Genomic DNA, 23,437 nt, shown 5'->3' with positions numbered 1-23,437 from the left:
AATATGGTTTTGGACTTCGAATTTCAGATCCAACTCCAGTGCACAATGTCTAATTAGACGAGGGCTTGTATTTTTACCTGAATTCGACCTCTGACTCTTTTGCTAGGGATGTACTAGTTCGGATCCAACTATCTTTATAAGTGGATTCAATTTGTGCACTGTTTTTCAGCACTAAAACTGGATCCGCGATCCGATATTCAAATCTAATCAGGTTTGGTTATCAGACTTGAATCCAAAGCATTCTAATTCAATCAGCCATGAAGTAATGAAGACCAAGATTGAAATTTCATAAGCCTGATCATACGTGGCTCTACGTGTAACAGTGATATGGAAGGAATCAGTGCGTCACGTCTCACGAAATAGAAAAGGTGACACTTGTTTTGAAAATAACGCGTAACAATATTATTTGCAAAAATTCTGTCATCTTTATTGAGCAAATGATCTTATCCTTTTATGATATCACGGCTTACTGCTTTCCATGTTTATTTCGATATTCTTTAACTTATATATTGACTCTTTTTTTTTTTGCTTTCCATGTTTATTTCGATATTCTTTAACTTATATATTGACTTTTTTTTTTGCAGTAGAAAAAGTTGACACTGACGCCCGTAAAATGTTTTTAACTAATCAACTGCTTTTCAACTTTTACATGTAGAATTGCATACCATTAATTTGTAACTTTTTTGACCTTGACAAACAAAAACTTGGAGGAGTAATTTTTGCCGCTCCTCATATATTACCGTTGTTTTCTTTTGCAGTTGACTCCTGTTTTTAACTAATCAACTGTTTTCAACCTTTACATGCAGGATTGCATACCATTCGTTTATAACTTTTTGACCTTGAGAAACAAAAACTTGGAGTAATTGTTTTGTAGACTTGTTTGTAAAAAAAGAGACTCCCCAGTCACGTCATTTTGATCCACAAAAGGAAATTGCAGCTTTCAAGGGCATCCAAGAAGCAACTGCTCTCGACGAATCAAAATCATCAGTTGAATGAACAAAAGGAAACAAAACAAACAATAGCAAAGGATTTATTTTTGGATGTCAATGAATTATTTTCGGATCAAGTAATTGATTAAACTATTTTAAATAAGTCAGATATGGATAAAAAAGTTAAAGTTTGATTATGGAAACAGATCAGATTTAGATTTAGGAAACAATATATTTTCAGATTCAAGTTTCGTTTTTAAATTAATTTTTTGATCAGTTAATAAGCCTGAATAGGGAGTTAAATTTTCTTATAACTAATATTCATACGTTTTGAAAGTCGGCTTTAACATGTGATTCAGATTAAAACTAGATTTGGGTATGAAATAATACTTTGCTCATTCATAATCAAATCCAAAATATATGAAGCATGAACATCTAATAAATCTGATATGATCAAAGGGTACATCCAATTCAAATCCAACCCATTAACAATCCTAATATCCTCCAAAAAGTTAGTTTTTGTTCGTTGGTTATAAGCCACGAAAACTGACTGTGCGAGCTTATATTTACCGTAAATCTTGGATTCTCCGACCCAATTACATATAAATGTCGTATCTTATGCTAGTGAGATCCGATTTTTTGTTTTAATACAGTGAGATCTAAATTGGAACCAGAATATGAATTCACGCACGTAGAATTCAATCTGGATCGGACTGAAATCTCATCCGCTTACATATCTCGATCTAAAACTCATGTGAAGAAGAAGAAGAAAAAAAAAAGAAGCTTAAATTGCTATTTAACATTTGGATCTATCTTTGGAATGGATACAATTACAAGCTGGGTCCACAAAAGCGGTCCTTAGGTTTGTGTGGACATCATAATCTCGGATCCCTTGATCCGTTTGAGTTTCATGTGGTCGAGCTACAGATAAGGGCACTTGTGGAAGGAGAAAAAAAAGGAAAGATCCAAATCCAAATCCAAATCCAAATCCAACAAACGGCCTTAGCCAACTCTGTTCACGTGCGTCGTCGTCATCGTTTTCTCCGCGGTACATGGGCTCGGAGAGGGAGCCCCCAATTGGATCAGATCCAGTTCGTGGGATGATCCAGATAAAGCATCTTGTTGGATCATAAATGAATTTTATGCCCAGTTTTTTGCAATGGGATCCAGATTTGAATATGAACCATATCCACGATATACCAGCCCCCTTGTCTCCAAACGATAAGAAGATTTGGGTCTCACATCTAAACCCAACTGAAGCAGAATCTAATGCCATTTTTTCAATCGAATAATTATTTAAACCCGAAGCAGAACCTGTTTGTATCAGAATCTAATCCGGTTCTTCAATTTATTGGACTTTCTTGAAGCAAGATGCCATGCCTGAATCCGGCCCAAAATTTCACCCTGAGTCTGATCAGCGTTGTCAATATCAACACCCACTTGAAAGGACTTTCTTTGAGCTTGGTTGCAAGTTTTCTTTTAAATATTTGTGTTAACTTTTTTTTATTGTTTTTTTCCTGTATTCAAAACATCGATCGATATGATATAAAAACTACAATGATGAATCGACGGACATGATCAAAATCGGCCCTCTTGTAAAATTCAGCCGATTGGTGGAGTTAGCAACTGATAAGATACTGGTAGTGATGGCAGACACTGAATTTAATGGCGCAGCTACAACAGCCCATTAAGATCTCTTCGAAAGACGGACGGGAAAGGAATCAAGGATGGAGAGAGGCCCCACTTAATGCGCAGGACGGTTGATTGAAGAGTGGGGACGAAGGGAGCATCGTGTCGCTGTCCTTCAAACTTGAAAAGAACGGAAGGAAGGAGCTCCAACTACCAATGTATAATAAAACATACTTTCATCAGTGTAAAATGTATAAGCAGGGACATGTTTATACGGAGACCCAACTCGCTAAGTAGCATGCACGTTCTGCAATGGTCAAGCAGACTGCTTGAAGAAAAATGAAGTAGCAAAGTTTAGAAAATAAATACGAAACATCTGCCTCCATTCTCGTTTTCATGAGGAGTCTGAGCATATCTAAAATCTTTTATTAGGTAAAGACTTTTTTTATCTTTATTAGGTAGAGTGAGTCAGCATTCCAGATCTGAGAAGATTCATGGAAATGTAGATGGAAATAATCTTGAAACAAGAAGAAGAAGAAGAAGAAGAAGGAAAAAAGAAAATTAAAAATATAGAAAAAGGAAGAAAGAGAAGGCTGTCTGCTCTATTTAAACAAACGTTGGGAGAAGGCGCGGCCTCGGACCTCTGATCTTGGGCTTTTTCTGTCCGTTGTTCTCGTCGGGGGCTTTCTTTCTTGGGCTCTCTGCTTTTTTTTTTGTTGCGTAGGAGAGAGAGTGAGAGAAGAGAAAGAAACAATGACGATCTCGGAGGGCAGCCCATTGATCGTTTGCTTCGGCGAGATGCTGATAGATTTCGTGCCGGACGTGGCTGGTCTCTCACTGGCCGAATCCTCCGGCTTCCTCAAGGCCCCCGGTGGTGCACCCGCCAACGTTGCGGTGGCTATCACCAAACTTGGTGGCAAATCTGCCTTCGTTGGCAAGGTTGGATGATGGATCTCCTCTCCCTCTGTCTGTTCCTATTATCCATGTGATTAGATCTTGGTGGTTCTTGAGATCTTAGATTCACGGGACCTTGTCATGTGGATGGCTAGGATTTTTTTTTTTTTCCAGATTTTAGTGCTTGCTTTGGGGATGGAGGCTTCTCTATCGATATTTGGTTACAAGATCCATCTTTCTGGGTCTGGTTGCTCTGTTTTTTTTTTCGTCTCTTTATTTTTCCTTTCTTAAACTCCGTCATCAGCTTCGTCTTTAGCTTGACAGATCTTGGTGTTTCTCAAGTTCGTATCATGTGCGCTTTTTTCTTATATTGGATGACTTCCATTTTGCTCTCTTTCCTTTTGCCCTCCCTTTTTTTGGTTCCCTGCTTACATAGATCAGACTCTTCCTACGTGTCTGCTGTGCGTTTGGCCGATAGCTTGTCTTCTGTTCATGTCTAAGCTGGCATCGCTTGGAGAGATCACCGAGTGAGAGATACATGGAAAACATTCTTGGCTTTCCATCTTTTTTTCTTCTTCTCAGTTCCTCTGTTTCTTGAACCATTCATATGCACCATCTTCTTTTACTTGCTTTGGCGCTTGGACGTCTTCGTTTTGCTTCTTGCTTGCGTTTGTTGGCCCCGGTCCTTCTTTTCCTTGTTTGACTTTCATCACTCCTTTTAATATGAAGGCCTCCTTTATTATATATATAATCTAGTGTTTTCTCCTTTTCATTGATTTATACACATTTTACGCTGCAATGGAGTATGATCCGTTGTTGTATTACATTTTCTGTTGATCTACTAATCGTGTTCATATTTCGAAAATGTAACATGGAAAATTTACTAGATCTGAAAATCAGTTTCTTCCCGAGGAAAGATCCCCCTTTTCTACGCAAGTTTCATTTCTTTTCGCCATGGCTCTTCAGTTCCTCTGAAGTTTTATTTTGTTTGCAGTTTGGCGATGATGAATTTGGCCGCATGTTGGTGGACATCCTAAAGATCAATGGCGTGGATCACAGTGGCGTTTGCTTCGACGAACATGCTCGAACAGCACTGGCTTTCGTTACCTTGAAGAAGAATGGTGAAAGGGAGTTCATGTTCTACAGAAATCCTAGTGCTGATATGTTGTTGAAGGAATCTGAACTCAATCTAGGTTTGATCACCAGCGGTAGGATCTTCCACTACGGTTCAATTAGTTTGATTTCTGAGCCCTGCAGATCAGCGCATCTTGCTGCCATGAAGGCTGCCAGGCAAGCTGGATTGCTGCTCTCTTATGATCCAAATGTGAGGCTGCCCCTTTGGCCCTCTGCTGATGCTGCGCGTGAAGGTATTAAGAGCATCTGGAATGAGGCAGATTTCATCAAGGTAACGAACTTGAATTTGATCCATGTCTTTATCATTTCCCATGAGATAAATCGATCTTTTCCCCGTCTAGAAGAATGGAGTTATTAAAAAACAAATGTTCTTTTGCTGGTTCTTGGTTCTGTCGCTAAACAATGCTTTTGAGATCTAAGAGAAGGGCATAACCTTGTTACTGTTTAAAAGTGTCGACTGGTTTCACGTTTGATATCTTAAAATTAATTGCAACTCTTCTGGTCTTTTATGCTCTTTAAGGTTTGATTGAGAAAAAGATATTGAAGGCTTCCTTCAACATTTTCTGCTATAGTTACTGCATAATTTCATTTTCATGAGGGTTCCAGTGTGGTAACTTTGCAGGTTAGTGATGATGAGGTTTCATTCTTGACTGGTGGAGACTCCGAGAAGGAAGATGTGGTTCTTTCTCTGTGGCATGACGGGTTGAAATTGATGGTAGTCACCGATGGGGAGAAGGGTTGCAGATACTTCACCAAGGTCTTTAATTTGTTCTTTTTTTTTTCTCCGCATCGTTCTTCTAGTTAAACAAAGGCCTAATGGGACTGATCCATGTTGTAACATCTGCTCTATATTACAGAATTTCAAAGGAAGAGTAGCCGGATTCTCAGTAAAGACTATTGATACAACTGGTGCCGGTGATGCCTTCGTTGGTTCTCTCTTGGTCCAACTCAGCAAGGACTTCGACAATCTCGTTCAGGTGCTTAACTGATGCCTCTTTTTTTTTTCCCTTTTTTCCCCTCTTGGCCTGCGCTGCGAAGCAAGGCGAAAAGGAAAAGAAAGAAGAGGAATACTGAATCATATGGCTGTTTCCGTGCAGAATGAAGAGAAACTGAGGGGCGCCCTGCAGTTTGCAAATGCATGTGGAGCCATCTGCACAACACAGAAAGGCGCCATTCCTGCTCTTCCTGATGCTAACACTGCTTTGAAGCTGATCGAGAGCCACAAATCCTCCTAAGCGGCAAGAATTTGACAGGCATCTTCCTTTTTTTTTATAAAATCCTTGCTCCCGCACCATCCCCAGGAGCTTTTTATTAAGGCTCAGTTTTTCTTTTAGTTTGTTTCCCTTCTTTTTTTCCTTTTTGGTCTCATCCTCACTTGTTTTTCTCTCTCTTGGGAGAATAAGAACGAGAAGTTTTTGTTTGAACGGTTGGTGGTGCTACTGAAATGTTTAATTTTGTTTTGCTTTTTATTTATTTCCTAAAAGCTGGTTATTAATGGATGGAAGAGCCTTACTTTTCATTTTCTACTACCTTGACGTCAGTTACAGTGGAAGGGGCAAGGAAGGCACAAACATGTATGATGTATTGAATGTCTGTATCCAAAAGCTGTAGATTTTGCTCTGCCAGCTCAAAGTGGGCCATGTTATGCCCTTATAAATGGGTAGAATTCAAACACTAAAGACAAGCCTGGCTGTCCAGTGCAGTGAAGTCATCTGTCAATGCTGTGCTTATACAAGACATTGGCTTTCCTTAGACCTTAGGCTCTCTGATGCTTATAAAGAAAGACATTGGCTGTCTTTAGGCTTTAGGTTCTTGGGCTTTTACGTTTGAAGCTGAAGGTTATTGTTTGTTGAAAATCAGAGGGATATCTGTGATCTGCCTTAAACCAAATCATTTAACAAGGGGGCCAAGGAAACCCCTCCATCAGCACCAGCGGCGTGGTTCTGCTGTTTAATCTCTTTTCTCAAGTTGAGCTGCCAACGTCTCTGGTGTTCTGCTTCTAGAGGTAGCAGTTTGGCAGTTTCTATTTAAACGATGTTGGGAAACTTTTTTAAGTTTATTATGATTTTGAAACGCGAGGGACTTCTGTTTCTGTCTGTTCCTTCTACCCTCATTCTTTAAGTGGTCTCGTCTGTGTTAGTTTTGCGTCGCAATCGACACATATATCTCAGAATTGGTCCATCGGACACCATCTCTGTGCGTGTGTGTGTGCGTGAGAGAGAGAGAGAGAGACCTTGAATCTGCTTTTTCTGTCAATCTGCTTTTTCTGTCAAATCTTAACGTCGTCAGCATATCTTCCCTAAATGCATTCTCATCCGAGACCTTCAAAAAGTTGAGGAGCATGTTTCGTTTAATCAAGGTGGTCGTGCGAGGTACTGTACGTATAATGCAAGAAAAAATATTGTTCAGGCTCTCGCTTTTTGAATTTCTTGACATGGACCCGCCTTTATGGGAGCCTGCCATTATCTTCGCCCCATTGACTCGTGGTAAAAAAAACTCAGTTAGACTAAGATAAATTACAGTTTCATTTAAATTTAATGAGTAAACGATCACTTTGAGAATAGGTTTATATGGAAAAGCATAGAATTTCATGTGCTTTGACATGGCAGGTTTAACAAGCATTTTATTCACCATTGTAACCAAAAAATGGGATTGAAGTAGAAGTTTTGGAAATGTGAAGCTTGCACATGGGACTAACCTCAACCCAAAAGTTGGATATTCTCCTATTTAGTAATATGACAGGCAACCAAAAAAACAACTTTCAAATTTTCGGTTCTAGAATGAAAGCCCTTTTGGTCTCTCAGTCTCTGGTTTTTGCAACGCAGCCACAATTGTTCTTCAGTGAAAGGCGAAAGAATCGTTTGCTCTTCGCCGCACCATGTTTCCATTTAGACGATTTAAATACAATGTAAACAAGACCAGGCCAAACAAGGAACAGCCGTAAAAGGCGAAATCTAGAACCGTATCCTCACCGTGCATGGTCCCAATGGGCCATGTCGAATCAAGGATTCCCAAGAAAGGATCTACAAAATTTACCCTCTAATAGAGCTTGAAAACACAGGAAAACTTGTTCAAAAACCTGGGAAGACCACTTGAGAAATCAAAATGTGAAGTTCTTCGTCAAAGTTCCAACCCACCAATTGATCTCGATGATCTAAACAACTTGGGAAAAGCATTCGAGAAATCAAAATGTGAAGTTCGTTAAAGTTCCAACCTACCAATCTGATCTCGATGGTCTAAAACCTAGAAATCCACTTGGATGGGTTGTTCTAAATGTATACATATGATAAAATACTTCCAAAGAGGCTTATTATTTTGATCGGTCTTGCAGCTGCCCAAATTCCACTACCATCCGGCAAAACACTGCGGGGGTTGGGTCCCCAATTTTATTGACAAAAAAAAAAAAAAAACCCTAAATTCAACTACCATCATAGTTCAACCACATAGCGGTAGGATCTGATTTTCATCACATCTTTGAGAAACAAGTTATTGTCTGGTAGAATTCATGAGAGCCCGTAAACTCATTCAAACTTGGGCCGTTCTGCAGATCCGGTGACGCTTACATTGCAACGTTCACAGATCTGGTAGATGCCAATTAGAGCTTGACTTAGGGAAGACTTGTGGGCACTGATAGAAGGTATCTGGAACTCTTCTGGTTGGAGGCATATCGTTTGCTTTTCGCTGGATCATAGTTGTTCCTTATTCGATGAGAATGACTCGGATGTGGTTATTATTGGCACCAGAAATTTAGCAAGCTGCACACAGAGATTGGCATCGAGTAATTAAAGATCAAGTGGGAATTGGAAAAGAGGAGACTATCATAGGACCGGAAGAGCAAGTTATTGGAATCAGAGTTGTAAAGCAGGATTACCAGAAGATCCTTGTCCTAATGCAAATGGAAAATAGAGGAAGGAACAAATGCTCCTTAAGCTCGTAATGTTCATCGTCAGTCACTATAGAAGTATGCGAGTTACGGAGAATGCAGGAAAAAAGAGAGAGAAAAACCATGACGAGGGAATTTTAAAAGTCTAAAAGACGCAGTTTTTGAAACAAAAGAATTTTAAAAGGTTCGGTCAGCGGCAAGTGGAAGTGAAGTCGCCAAATGGAGGAGGAAGGAAAGAGTGGCGTTCAAGCAGGGTTTATCCAGGTCCAGACGGGTTATCCATGCATATCCATTTGCAACGTTGGCCTAGAGCTCATTGATAAAGTCAGGACAATAGAGATGCCGCTCGAGGTGGAACTTCATACGATGCCAGAACTTCATACGATGCCAGCATCTTGTCTTCAGCCCATGCTACAATAAATTACTTGGAAGTAGGACTGAGACCAAACGAAAGCTGCCACGGTAGATTAATACATTATTTGGAATAGGTCTCCCACGAATTGAAAGCTTCCATCTTGCATTGTAGGTTGATAGCTCAGCCACTCCGCTGCCGTCTATATAATAGATGCCTACTGAAGGGCACCCCCAATATCGACCGGCATACTTTTTACTTTTAAATACTACCATAAATAGCAGCAAGCAGTAGGGAGCACCAAGCACTAGCATGGAGTCGTGATTTTTGTATGTATTATTCGTTGAATGCTAGTTTTCTTTCACCATGATTGCGGAAAATAAGACCTTCAGATAAATAATAAACATACAGCAGAAAAAATGTGGAACTTGTGAGATTTATGGAACTATCTTAATTAGCATGTTACATTTCCATTGACAAGACAGTTGCTTACAAAGATCATTACATTGCCTTTCGTAACTTTTTCCATTTGTATGTTCGACAACATGGAATAATCTTACATGCTCATCACTCGAGTAGAGTGCTCTGTTTCAATTTCTCCTTCACCCTCCGTTGCCTCGGCTGGAGCCTGCAAAATCACAATTATAGCGCATCAAATGAAAGGTATTCCAGATTTAGCAGAAGTAACTTGAACAGATCTCTGCATGTAAAGTGAATTCACGGGCATCATTGCTGTTCAGAGTAACACATAAAGAAAGGTGACTCATACCACAGGGTCCTTTTCTTTCTGTTTCCGCTGGGACAGGTAACGTTCCAATGCTCCATCCCCACGCAGAATTTTAGCACCACATCCAGGAGAATCCACTGATCCAACAGCCTCCTCATCAACTACCACAGCATCAACTCTATCATTTCCTGTTTTGACATCTGGGATCTGAGGAAATAAACCAAGGCCTTAGGAACTGCCCACTCTATGAACTGAACTAGAAACACGGTTCTAGACCAAACTTTTTCCTCATTGTTCTAAATGCAAGATAAGGAACCTGTGCTCACAAAACAGAAACCAATCAATACAATCATCCCTACCTCATACATAGCTTCTGTCAAAAGGCTCTCCAATATAGATCGCAAACCTCGAGCACCAGTATTTTTGGCCAATGCTTTTTTTGCGATAAGCCTAAGGGCCTCATCTGTGAAATGTAGCTTAACCTGAAAATTAATGCAACATAAATTATCACTTCCTTAACAACATGATTATGAAAAGTAGTGATGTCCACAAAGTTCAACATTAAACTGTCAACCATTTCAGAGCATTTAATCAGAAGTTCAGTCAAATATAAACACTTACATCATTCATGGTAAACATTTTCTTGTATTGTTTCCCAAGAGCACTCTTTGGCTCAGTAAGAACCTAAAAAAGAGGTTAAGAGCATTAGCTTGAATTAGCATTACAAATTAACTGAAACACTACGACAAAGCTACGGTTCATTAAGCACTGCAGAAGAGATTAAGACTACTAGCTTGACTCAGTATTACAGACTAGATGAAACAGTACGACAACGCTAAGGTCCAAAGGCACTTTAGAATAAACAAAGGAAACGCCAATCTGCTCAGTCATGCTCATCCGAACAAAGTTTTAGCTAAGGAGAAAGTGTAATACTACAAAACCACCAGGAATCAGCCAACGAGGAGAATACACAAAATGTATTTCAGTTTGCAAAAGACTTAATCATATGGCACCATCAAAATTTCCAAGCATAAATGACAAATCAGTGATGAGCAATCTATGAAAATACTTAGGGTGATGTGTGTGCATCATAATAAGATAGTGCAAAAAAGTTTTTTGCATGATTAGAAAATGATAAACCTTTTTTAAGGTAAAGGGAATTGAGAGGAAACATCTTACAAATAAACTTCAAATAGCTAAATCAATAACTTGGTTTAACTGACAACAACAGATTTTGAGGTTTAAAAATACTAAATAAGAAAGAATAAACAAACACAAGTCATTTCAGTTTACCTGAACAAGCTGGTCCTCATTCAGAGCTGACAAGCTGACAAGAATTGGGAACCGCCCAACAAATTCCGGTATTAGACCATATGCAATAAGATCACCACTTTCAACCTGAACATAGCAGCTACATTCTTCAGGGTGACTTCAGAAGTTCAGATCAAACCAGAAAGGAAGCCATAGTTATTACTACAGCTTTTAAATCAAACAATTTTTCATACTGATTCTAATAAGGATGAAGTCACTGCAGCATTTGTGTGCCCACCAGTCCTCATGTTTGCACGTACTGGCGCTCCAAAGCCAATGGAAGAATCTTGACGCCTGAGGAAGTGCAATTTAAAGTTGACAGAAACATATATACTGCATCAAAATGAACCAACACGCGACATACTCACCTTTCTGAAATGGTTTTCTCCAAATCAACAAAAGCACCACCACATATGAAGAGAATGTCCTTTGTGTCTATCTGTAAAAGGAAAATAAATGGGTAAAAATTCTGTACGTGTGTGTGTGTGTGTGTGTGTTGTGTGTGTGTGTGTGTGAGAGAGAGAGAGAGAGAGAGAGAGAAAGAGAGAGAGAGAGAGAGAGAGAAAGAGAGAGAGAAAGCATTTTGTAGCTGAAAGAAGCGGTAGCGATACCCAACTCAACCAATTTTATAATGATAACCAATTTTATAGTCACTCAACCAATTTTATAATGATTAATGACTATGTTACATAGAATTGCCATATAGATCGCTGCACTGAGTAATGCAACTAGGGTGCAGGTGCGCCAAAAAACAGTATCCAACAAATGTGTACAAAGGATACAGGTTGATTGCAAGCCAGTTAAATTAAGAAACAATTGAATCTGCATAGGGTTTTTCCATGAATAAACCAGACTTGGTCAAATACTGACCTACTCTTTCTTTGTTGGCATTAAAAATTTTTGCAAAGACGAAGAAAAGGTATCAGGATCAGCTCTCTCTCTCTCTCTCTCCAATCACACACCCCCACCCACCCTTTCTTCCAAAAAACACAAACAAAAGCAAAAAGATACTTGGGTGAAAACCTGAATGCAGCATGGTCAATGTCAGACCTGGCTGCAGCCAGTCTAGTGCTTGATGGTCGTCATAATGACACACTAAATGCTTGTGGTTTATCTTGTTTGATTAATTGATTGCAGCATTACAGCTAAATTTCTTATTTGCTTCTAATCACTATAGCGTCATAACTATGCCATGTTTGCCTTAGAATTGATTATGATTGTGTCTGTACACACACACACACACACACACACACACACACACACACACACACACACATATATATATATATATATATATATATATATATATATATAATACATTTGCGACATGTTTTCCTCACTCATTTTAGATATTGAGGAATTTATGCCTAGTTGCACTCTATAAAAGAATAAGGAAGTTTACTTTTTCCATTCATGGGCCTTCAATGCATTTTTCAGAATTTCTCTTTGCTAATAGTCAAGCTGCACTTGAACTTAATTTTCATGCCACAACAGTGAAAATCCACTTGGACAATGGGCAGTGGGCACACAAATATGCAGTGTAGATTATGCCATGCCCATCTCTCCTACCAAAAGATACACTGCAGCATAAAGATGCCAAACCAATAACATGCACCAACGTTACAAGAAGAATAATGGATGATTGGAACAACATAAGACCAGATCAAACGGAAGACCAATAGATCATTGGCTGCTAGATAATATTACAATATAAAACTCAGACGTGTATGTGTGTTGAACTATTTATAAGAGCCACTCCTTTCTCCTTATGCTAAGAGTACTTGATAAAGGGATACCTGAATGTTGTCACCACGGGGATGTTTCCGAGCCCCTTTCTCCGGAACATTAACAACCTGAAAATAGATGGAAAACTTGAGGATATGGATTTATGAACTGCATTTATCATGCTCACGTATTTTCCAGTTTCAACCTCACAAATTTTTTACTTAAGAACATCATAAAGACAGAAACACCATCAATCCTATTCAAATGGCTAAGAGGAGGTTTCACAAAACTACACGCCACAATAGGCTAGCGCAGCCAATAATGACAACCTACTTCATCGCTTAAAGGATGGAATTGGAGATGGTCGCACATATTTGCTTACAAGAAGTTGCAATGACATTATCAGGCGCCCACAGTCTTTATTAAGGTGTTCCTCTTTCCCTCTTAATAAGGTAAACTAAAAACCACACAATACACTATACAGCAATATATTTGCCAGACAAATACATAAAAATGATTTAACACAAGACATCACAATTACAGCACATGGAAGAACAGGCAAATCCAAATGGAAGAAAGCAGTATAATTGATCAGTTGGCATAACATCATCCGCGACCTTCACAACTTAAGTTGTGACTTGACCCACTAAGCATTCTTCTCTTGGTGGATGCCAAAATTTATTATTATCATCTTTGTCCAGAATTGAATGATATGCATATAGAAGATATTAAACAATTAGTAATGAAACTTGTAATGTTCTAGAACTGAACATATCTCCCTGATTTTACTTTTTTTGATAATTGGTAAGATCTCGTATTTTCACATGCTGGCAATTGCTTTGTTCGGATCTCACAGGGAGGAACTTCAAGAGATAGACAAACCATTCGAATAGCTTATATGCACAACTGAATGGGATTGATATCAAACCCTGAACAATGGGTACACCCAGAGTAAAGGTTAACCAACTCCCATCCGTAACCACAACATTATGAGCAACCCCTAAAACGAGATGAACTAATACTTTCCACTATGCCTAACTACTTTTCATAACTTAACACATCCCTTGTGGCTAAAGTAAGGAAGCCATCTCTCATGATGTGAGGGTAGCATGGACAAAGCTTAGAGTGAGATCACTAAAGTAGCACTGAGTAGACATAATTATCAATCCTGCCTCAAGCATGTGAGCTTAAGCTTCCAAATGGAGTCACAGTTTAAACTTTACAGTTCTTAAGGCAAAGTAATCCTCCTTTATTAGATCCGATGAAAATTCTGAATGTTGAAAGCATGTCCACAGTTGTTCTCATGTCTTCTCAGTAGGAGTTTCCTCTCGTAGAATAACAGAAAAAATTACGACACTAAGTGCTTTCTTCTGATTTTCTTACAAAACATTTATAAAAACTCAAAAAGGTTTTAAAATGACAAATAAAATTAAAAAAATGTTCAGAACGCATTTTTTTTTTTTTTTTTGCAAAAAAAAATATCAGGATATTATCGCAAGATATCCATTTCAGTGATATTCTCAAATAGTGTGACATTTTGCTGCTTTTTCTTTTCATTCTGCTTTAGTGATACTATCGTGATATTTTGAAAACATTGGCAATAATTGCGATAATGGGGAGGGTAATGTATCAAGGTCATCTGATGTTCTGGTTGACATATTGTTGTTATCTTGATTTGTGCCTGATCAGTTAGTATTACCACATAAAAAATACCTGCTGCTTTTCATTCTCAGAATGTAACCATCAATGATCCATGAGTCTTGCCCATCTCCTATGTAACACGGGTACTCCTCTTAAGGATGAGTACCCGCACGGTACCGGTACGACACCGGTACCGGTGCGGGTGTGCGGTGTTGACAGCACCAGGTACGGTCAACGTACCCGGGGTCATTTTTTTTCAGACTCGGTCAACTTTGACCGAGTCCAAAATTGTCCATACGTGTTTTTTTCAAAAAACGAAAAAGCCAAAAAAGCGCGTTTTTTCGCATCTTTTTTAAAGAAGTTTTTGATTTCGGGCGGTGGCATCAAATGTAATTTTGAAAAAATTTAAATGGCAATTTGGGTAAAAAATGAATAAAACATAAAACTTAGAAGTTAAAAACATTTCGATAAAGAGAGTGTCAACGAGCTTTTAGGGTTTAGAGTTTTCAGATTTAGGGGAACGCTAAATCCAGGCAATTCCGATTTCCGACGAGGTTTTCCAACCTCAAACTCACCGGCGGAGCATACCGGCGTCTCTTTGTTTGCGTCGAGTTGCAGCAACGACGGACTGGTGCATTTTCCGGCACCGTGCAGACCTCCGACAGCTACATCCGACGGACTGGTGCATTTTCCGGCACTACCCGTGTGACACAGCCCATCTCTTTTTTTAGTTGACCCACAAAATCATGAGCTGGTTTGACTATTCTTGAGGTTCGGTAGCTATTCTGAGAATTGAAGTACCAATATTGATAAATAAAAGACACTAGACAATTAGAATGAAGTTTTTTTTTTTTCCACATACCTAGCAATAAGTTTAAAATGCATTTTTGGAAACAACTGCTTACTCAAAACAAAACAAATGGCTAGCTTCCATGAAGAGGATGAACAAACATCTTATTCAGTTACTGCAGAAGTCAAAGGATACCTGTGCAGAATGCCTCTCAAAGTCCTGGATCCAAAGAGCTCTAAAAAAATAGTACACAGCAACTTAAGAGAAAAAGAGGCATGAACATCAAGCAGTAATCTTGAGGGATTAACTTTTACAGACATAAGAAATTTCAGAAGCATGTAGGATAGGCTTGCTCAAAAAACAAGAAGAGGTTATGAATTGGTAGTGAGGGAGCTCGTACATTATCTTCAGTCTTCTTTGTCAGGATTTAGCTATTTTTTATTTGGAGTATTGCAGCATGTTTATGCAATGAAGAAAATGTATCTAAAAGCACAAAATGGTTGACCCAATCAATGCGACGAAAGGAGGGGCTGGTGAGTCTCATTTCCAATGGAAGCTCAGAAAATGTGACGGTTAACCATATAATAGCCCCACATCACATGTATACAAGCACATTCATATGCACACCACAAATATGTTGATGACAATTGTATCAACAATATTACAGACATGGCATGAGTTACCAAAACATCTAATGGGAGACCAGACGGTCAGCAAGTGCTTACAGTTCCCTCCAGCATTTTAAGTAATGCCTGTTGAACACCTTCACCAGAAACATCTCTGCTGATGTTCAAGCTTTCGGCCTACGCACATATTGAAAAAAAAAATATCAAGGAGATACATACATAGTTGCTGAAGAATATTTAATGCAACAATTAATTTGATGAATCAAATGATGCCAAACAGTACCTTCTTAGTTATCTTATCAACTTCATCAATGTAGACCATGCCTTGCTGAGCTGCCTCAACATTGAACTCAGCAGCCTAATATCATTTAGGAAATAGAAAGGAGGTAATAACAATTAGAATGGAAAGAAGGAACAAGATGATGGTTTAACTTTTAGCTAGGGAGAAATTGACAATGTTCATGAACTATACCGTAAGCAACTTATACAGTATTGATTCTACATCCTCTCCGACATATCCTGCCTGCAGGTAAAGGTTATTGCATGTCAGAGACTCAAATCCAATTAAGCGAAAAAAAAAGTTTCAGATACAATCAATTCTAGTAACAGCAAATAGGCTAAAAAAGTCAATCTAACAAGAACTTTTCAGGATATGACTAGTGAAATGAATTATTCACTAGTCAAATTATTAGAAATAGAGAGACTGATAAATAGTTCCCCCAAGCAGAGCACTTGATTCTTTTTGTATTGTATAAAACTGGGAGACTATCAGTGGGTGAATTCAAGTCCCAGAATAGTCCAAGACTTTTGAGGCATAGGTGTCAAAATCCCTACAGCTGACTAGTCCAACTAGCCAGTTGAGTCAGTTATTGGCTAACCTCTGTTTTAAACTAGTGATTAGTTGTCAGTCAGCCTAACCATCGATTAGCCAACTAATCCTTGAAGCATAAATATATATGTGCAGCCACGGTGTGTGTGTGTGTGCACTGTATATGTACATATTTTATATTTATTTATTTTCATATAAATATATGTTATTTATATAGTCAATTGACTTGGACCGAATCAGACCGACCAGTCTCAGTTAGTCCTTTAAGGGTCCTGAGCAACTCGTGACCAACTTCTGATTAGGATGCTAACATACTAAAAACAGAAAAGCGAGACCAGAAGAATCTTATGTATCTATTTCCTTGGGAACCAGCGATCGTTCCATGCATTCAGTTAAACCTCTATCCACTCTATCGATGTATTATGCTGGCATAGCATAAACCAATTCCACGTTGAAGATGTAAATACATTTTTCTACCAGGTAGCAAAATGGGGATAAGAAAGAACTAAATATTCTGAATGTGGTTTTATTAAGAAAATAAAATTGAGGTGGCAATTGAAACACTTCCTTAGAAAACAAAACGACATAGCAAGGGAAATGAGATAGTAAAGCTGCACAACTGAAAATTTCATATGCTGGTAAAAGGACATGCAATATGAACTATTACAGGATTAAGCTGTTACATGTAAATATATAAATAAAAAATAGCTTATCAAATTAGATGTAGACTGAGGAAAATAGAGATATTATATAAAAGGTAGCATATGAAATTTGACATGGTTAACAGAACGTCGTCCATATGAATCAAATAACTTGAGAGAGGAAAACAAAGCATTAACACTTTTTTTAATTCCTTTTATTGCCAACCAATCCACAGCTTGACCATTCAGGATGGTACAGCACACATTGGTAGGTCTACAAATTCCACCAATTCAACACCTGTTCGTTAAGAGTTCCATGGAAGAAAGGAACAAATAGGAATAAAAGGGATTTAATAAGAAAATGGTTTCAGAGAACAAGTCATATATTTGAGCATACAATCGATGATGGAAAGTCAAAGAGTTGGTTCAGACATAAGGGGTGCATCCACTTCAGTACTCATAATACATCATGAAAACAAAGAAAATGGTCTTCAAACGAAAAAAGCAGTCTACGGATTGTAATATCAATAATACCTGCATGAAGCAATTGAAACACATAGACATGAAAAAAAGACTTTGTTATCTTATTTTGCCTCCACATTTAAATATTTTACATAGTTTTCCCCCAAGGCAATTAGAATGGAACAATGGTGTGTCCAAAAGTACCTCAATCAGTTAAAGGACTTGCCTGTGTTAATGTTGTTGCATCAGCAATAACAAAGGGCACATTTACAAATCGGGCTAATGTTTTTGCCAGCAATGTCTTCCCTGTCCTTACAAGTCATACAATGGCATGTGAGACGAGATAACTGGCAGTATGCATATATATATATATATATATACATATAAAGAATAGAAATAAATGTAGCACGGACTGTCCCTTACGGCCTTACTGGTAGGAGAAAAAGAATATAGCCATTTTTGCACTAAAAGAATCCGTAGTACCTGAACCAGTCGGACCCATCAAAAGAACATTGCTTTTCTCAAGCTCCACCGAATCAGCATCGTCAGGTTCAGCATCAGGGTTTGCAGAATCTGCCCCTGCGCTAGAACTGAAAAGAACAGGTTTAAGTAAGAGGATTACGACAGGAACCATTCCGATGATATTTGTCACCCTCAAAATGTTAATGTCTCACATCTCCACCAACAAACACAGAGAAATTAATATGAGCTTTAACTAACGAATGAATACAAATTGGTCAACCATTTCAGTAACGTTAACCGTGCAAATTATGTGTCCTATAGTTTGACCAACCTCTTTTGCAGCGATGAATGGTATATCCTCTTATAGTGGTTATAGACAGCGACTGAAAGAACCTGTAGACAGAGAAGAGGGGTATCACATTTACTATTTTTCTTCTAGTGCTATCATGCTTTCTACAAGAATTTACACCAATACAAAATGTGCCCACGCAAAGATGGCCAAAGCTAAGAACGAAATGCCAAAGCACAAAAAGTGCACAACCTGAAGATATAAGAACTATTATTTAAACCAGCATCAGAAATGTTGCAGTAAAAGCTTTTCGATTGCCGATGCTTGTGGGGCAGATGTAAACTGAAGGGGTAATCAGGGTTAGCAATAGCATTCTAGAGGCAAACAGAACAGGAAAACGTTCATTACTAGATCGAAATTGAGCAGCATCTTTAGAAGAGGGAGGTACAGTACAAAAGCAAGGAACCGCATAAAAACTGCACCTTCTTGGCACGCTCCTGGCCAACCACAAACTTGTCGAGTCCCTTACAGATCTCCTTGGGGGTGGGCAGATTTTTCCCCAAATTCGATCCGCCCCACCCATCCTTGGACCCAAATGATCCACCGGAAGCGCCGGCTCCCCCACCACCGGTTCCAGACGCGCGCACCACGTTGAGACCGGGAGGAAAAGGCGGCCCCGGAGGCTTCTGGACGGCGAGGCCGTTGCCTGGGGGCTGCCAATTCTCCGGCGGATCTCCGCCATGGGATCTAAACGACTCCCAGAAAGAAAGCCTCAGCTTGATCGGGCACTCGTCATCTATCTTATCCTCTACCAGAACGTCCTCCCTTCCCGTGCATATGAGGTCGGGAAAGGTCTCGCCTTGATCGTTCTGTCTCTTGTCGAGATCCTCTCCTCCTGCCCTGCCTACCTCAACGAAGTTCCCCTGCAAGGATCCCAACTTGAAAGGGCGGAAATAGTAGGCGGTCTTACAATTGGGGCAGAGGTTAACGGCCTGGAACGCCCGATCGCGGCCGTGGAAGAGGATGTCCATTTGCTTGGAGCATCGTGGGCAGCTCGCCTCGGCCCTCGTCCTGCTACTCCCGTCCCACTTATTCCTCTCCTGACACCCTAGCAGTGGTACCTCCTTCCGCCGGTAAGCCCCGATATGGAGGTAGTTCAACCTGGTGGAGATGCAACACCTCTGCGAGTAGCAGAAGAGGAGGCAGTGATGAGGCAATTCAGGGGAAGAGGAGAGCGGCTGGTTCGGCCTCGGTCTGGCGTACAGGACATCAGAGAACAATTGGGTAGACTTGGCGGTATCTCTCAGCCTTCGCCATCGAAGGAAACCAGACATGGTAAGCCCCGATACAAGGAGATGTCGATTCTTCCCCCAATTCTCCTTCTTCTTCGTCTTCCTTTGTTTATTATAGTTAATTAATTACTACGATTCTGTGTGAACCGCGATCAATCGAATCAGGGAGAGAGAGCAAGTGAGTGAGGACACAAACAGATAGGCTTGACGGATTATAAATGGAGACCCAAAGAAAAAGGAGGAGAAGAAGAAGGCGGCGATGATGACAGTGATGCAGAACAGAGGGAGGGAGAGAGAGAGAGAGAGATTTGTGGGGATGGATTTTTTTAGAAGGTGGCAGCGGGATTTCTGGTCCAGGGCGGTACCGTGCGAACTTGAACCGAGTCGAGAGAGAGGGCCGGCGGCTCACGTCAGCCAACTGGAGTCATCCCCACCACCCTGAAGCGGTACCTCCTCCAACATGCTCCTTTCTGGATTCATCCAACATTTAGTTGACTATCCTAAATTAGTCCTTAAAATCAATCCTTTTCTTGCTAACCTTCAGAGTATCAAAAACTCTGTGAGATCTTATTGCTAAGTGCCTGACCATAATCAACCACGGTTGAAGTAACAACAACAACTGTGCCTAGTGGATTTAGCATAAAAGCAAGGAGCAGTGTGTCAACTCAAGCACGAATCCAGCAAGTGTTTATAAATAAATAATAATCTTTTACTAAATCTTTAATTTGTAGCTTTTATTTGGTAACAGTTGTTATTTCACAATTGTCGCAAAAAATAAACCGTTATTACAAATCACTGCCTCTTCTTGAAATTATAAGGAAAAAAACCTGAAAACAGAAAATTCCCCTATAAAAGCATCATAATAACAATTTTATGCATGGGGCCTATTTTAGTAGGACCACTTAGCAGATTTTTTCCCTTCAAATAATAGAAATAATTATAAAAAAGCAACAAAAACATCAGGTCCTTATTTGTCGTCAAAGCTAAACCCTCCTGACCGACCATGGAAATTTTCTCGTCCACACTCTTTTCCATTATATCATTTTCTTTTTCAGATACGAACAGTCATGTAGATCCTGGGCTCTCTCTCTCTCCCCCGCTTGGTGGAGTGTGCCTTCAATCTTCATTGTATGGCATAAGAGCAGTAGCACCTAACGAGCTAATAAAGTATACAGTCCTTGGGACATTTTGCTTTGCCTTTTTTATGTTAAAAGTGCTTGTCAATCTTGCTGTTCTTGCTCTTGAACAATTTCAAAAACTACCATCCAAGTTTAATTTCAAAAGGTATGAACAGATGAATTTTTTTTTCTGGAGTTGTTCAAACCGACGTACGCCTCCTCCTCCTCGACATGAATGTTTCACTACTGTAATGTAATGTCTACCAAATCTATCTCTTGTTTGTATATGACATCTCAGTTTTCTCATCTTGCACCATCTTCCTTCTTTTATGTAAAACAAATATAAGATCTATGGGACAGTAAATTAATTATTAAATTTCTTTGGGAAGATGACGAGTACCGAGGATGGGAGAAGTTTTAAACTCTCACTAGAACCACCCGAAACGGAAGGACAACCATCGGTGTTTGGACTCTCACCTCCTTTCTTTCTCATTCTGTAAAGTGGTTCATTCGCGTTCTGAAAAAAATGCAACAAAACGGACAAAGTTAAAGATGCCTAGTCCTCATGATCTTGTATAGAGTCTTAGCTTGGGAAAGACCCAGAATCGGCAAGAAAGCGCATTAAGGGCCTTGTTTTTCCTAATCCTACTTTCATTGGAATTGTGAAGACGGAATTATGTTTTGTAGGTTATGACAACTTTTTCCTTTTAGGAAAATGGTCGATATGGGCTTACCGATGACAACAATTTCCGATGTTGTTGTCATATTAAATTCCACCGTTATATTTTACATGTTAACAGTGGGGGCGAAGCTTCAATTTTTTCATGAAGGGGTACAAATTATAGTTTTCAGATTTTGATAAGAGCCAAAATATTATTTTTCAAAATTTTTATATACGACAAGTGATTTTTTCTTTTTCAATTTACATGTAAATTTAAATAAAAAAAATTTGAGGTGGCTGATCAGGGCCTATGCCTTGCCCGCCCCCCCTTGGCTCTGCCATGTTAACTTTGTATAGTGGGTCACTTAATGTAATCTTAGCAATTAGAATCTTGATAAAGGGTGGTTTCAACAAAAAAATTGGTTCTGTTTTGACCTCTCATTAGACAGAAGTGCTTGTTCAAATGACCGCTATTTAAATGAGAAACTGGTAGGACATACTGTTAAACAAATAAGGAATAATCTCAGTCATCGATGCATTTAGATTGATGACTCAGAGAAAAACAATAAGAAAAAAGTGATGATACATTTTTGTTATTTAAATATTATTTTGACATTTTTCTCCCAACCACCTATCTGCAAAAAAGATAAGAGACTAAATTGTTCCTTATTAGTCTAGCATCTAAGTTTCTAGCACCTAACAGTTTATTGTTTCATTGTTTATTATTATTATTATTATTATTATTATTATTATTATTATTATTATTATTATTATTACATATAACTTTTCAAAAAACAATAATTTTGTTTTGTAAAAGTTAATTCAATTTAAAAATTTTAAGTGCAGAACTGCTATTAAATATACAGTTGAAAAAAAAAAGAAAACAAGAGAACTAAAAGTTGCAGCGTTGCTAAATTTTATTATAAGTACTCAGATAACTAGCTTCTGGTACTTATATATATATATATATTCTTCCTTCAAAGCTTGAATGATGATAGATTGATTAGCCAAACATCTTTAAGCATGCAAAAAGGTTGTTATGTTTTTTGGTGAGAATTTCATCCCAAAGCATCTGATATTTATTTTAAAACCGTCTTGTTCCTTGCTACATTTTTCCTTTGTGCAATGGTTTGTTGCTTCACGCTATAACCCGCGGCATTTGCATAAAAAATGTCATCCGCACATCACTATTTCTTTTTGGCATGTAATGACTTCTTGTCGTTAGTTATGCCAAAACTTTACTTTGAAAGTTGTACGTTCATAGCCTGTTCTTCGACATGCAGAGGCAATAACATTTGATACATATTTTTATCTTTTGCCCAAGTTGCTTAAAAGCATGTTTTTGAAAACCTTAAATTTTTTAGTATGCATGTAAAACATATATGTTTATAGAATGCAGTGAGTAGCAAAAAATCATGATCTAATCAGTGGTACATATAGACCAACCACATATAAAATGAAAGAACATATGTTCTCCCACTTGTGAACTAATTAGTAATGTCTTTTGTTGTACACGTTCTATGTTCATTTTATTGGAGACCATAGTATTGTTTGTAATTTAAGCAGGACTGGACACTTTGTATTACTTGTGGAATAATATCCAAAAGTATTACTCTGACTATTACAAGGGAAAAGGAGAAATCACTGGCGCTGAAGGTAGTGCCAGTGAGCACAGGGACTCTGGCATTACCTGGGCAGTGCCAGTAACAATTAACACTGGCACTAAGCTGCGGGTCAGTTAAGATGGTCAATTAGGGCGCTGAATTAGCGGCAGAGTTTGATGTTAGGCCATTCATAACAGCAGTGGTGGCTTGGTGTTGCCACTTGCCAGTGGTGCTAGTATAGCTCCAGAGCTGGCACCTTTTGTTGCAGTGAAAGATAAACAAGAGCGAAATTAATAAACATTCTACTTTGCAATAGTTCAAATTTCTTGAATATATACAATTACAAATATAGGTGAGAGCTAACTTTGCCTCTTATTGCAATATAAGAGTAAGAGTCTATTAAAGGAAAGTTCCTCTCTTTCTTCTATTTTGCTATGC

General features: G+C 38.8%; 2 protein-coding genes across 2 annotated transcripts; one reads left to right on the top strand and one right to left on the bottom strand.

Moving 5' to 3' along the window:
• Positions 1 to 3,042: 3,042 nt before the first annotated feature.
• LOC116257875 (probable fructokinase-5) lies at positions 3,043 to 6,055 on the top strand. Its single transcript, XM_031634887.2, has 5 exons — positions 3,043 to 3,497; positions 4,447 to 4,857; positions 5,209 to 5,343; positions 5,444 to 5,563; positions 5,684 to 6,055. Exons 1-5 carry the CDS (start codon positions 3,312 to 3,314, stop codon positions 5,819 to 5,821), a joined length of 990 nt encoding a protein of 329 aa, XP_031490747.1. The 5' UTR covers positions 3,043 to 3,311; the 3' UTR covers positions 5,822 to 6,055.
• A 3,172-nt stretch (positions 6,056 to 9,227) lies between these two features.
• On the bottom strand, positions 9,228 to 19,972 carry LOC116257873 (CLP protease regulatory subunit CLPX1, mitochondrial-like). The gene is made up of 15 exons (XM_050078934.1): positions 18,807 to 19,972; positions 18,367 to 18,428; positions 18,057 to 18,163; positions 17,796 to 17,879; positions 16,114 to 16,160; positions 15,925 to 15,999; positions 15,741 to 15,818; positions 12,656 to 12,712; positions 11,228 to 11,298; positions 11,054 to 11,153; positions 10,842 to 10,946; positions 10,170 to 10,232; positions 9,908 to 10,030; positions 9,591 to 9,755; positions 9,228 to 9,449 (listed from the first exon to the last, which is right to left on the bottom strand). Exons 1-15 carry the CDS (start codon positions 19,656 to 19,658, stop codon positions 9,378 to 9,380), a joined length of 2,061 nt encoding a protein of 686 aa, XP_049934891.1. The 5' UTR covers positions 19,659 to 19,972; the 3' UTR covers positions 9,228 to 9,377.
• Between the last annotated feature and the right edge of the window lie 3,465 nt (positions 19,973 to 23,437).

The sequence above is a fragment of the Nymphaea colorata genome, chromosome 7 (assembly GCF_008831285.2).
Source record: "Nymphaea colorata isolate Beijing-Zhang1983 chromosome 7, ASM883128v2, whole genome shotgun sequence".
In the NCBI taxonomy this organism is placed as follows: domain Eukaryota; kingdom Viridiplantae; phylum Streptophyta; class Magnoliopsida; order Nymphaeales; family Nymphaeaceae; genus Nymphaea; species Nymphaea colorata.
This window is presented reverse-complemented; position numbering and strand designations above follow the sequence as displayed.

Bases quoted from the DNA above. Each gene is read 5' to 3' on its own strand.
- LOC116257875 (XM_031634887.2), top strand. From the start codon at position 3,312: ATGACGATCTCGGAGGGCAGCCCATTGATCGTTTGCTTCGGCGAGATG. The intron at 5,344-5,443 runs GTCTTTAATTTG...TCTATATTACAG, and splicing joins GTTGCAGATACTTCACCAAG to AATTTCAAAGGAAGAGTAGC. The intron at 5,564-5,683 runs GTGCTTAACTGA...GTTTCCGTGCAG, and splicing joins ACTTCGACAATCTCGTTCAG to AATGAAGAGAAACTGAGGGG.
- LOC116257873 (XM_050078934.1), bottom strand. From the start codon at position 19,658: ATGTCTGGTTTCCTTCGATGGCGAAGGCTGAGAGATACCGCCAAGTCT. The intron at 17,880-18,056 runs GTACTACGGATT...TTGTAAGGACAG, and splicing joins GATGGGTCCGACTGGTTCAG to GGAAGACATTGCTGGCAAAA. The intron at 16,161-17,795 runs GTCCTTTAACTG...ACCTGCAGGCAG, and splicing joins AACAACATTAACACAGGCAA to GATATGTCGGAGAGGATGTA.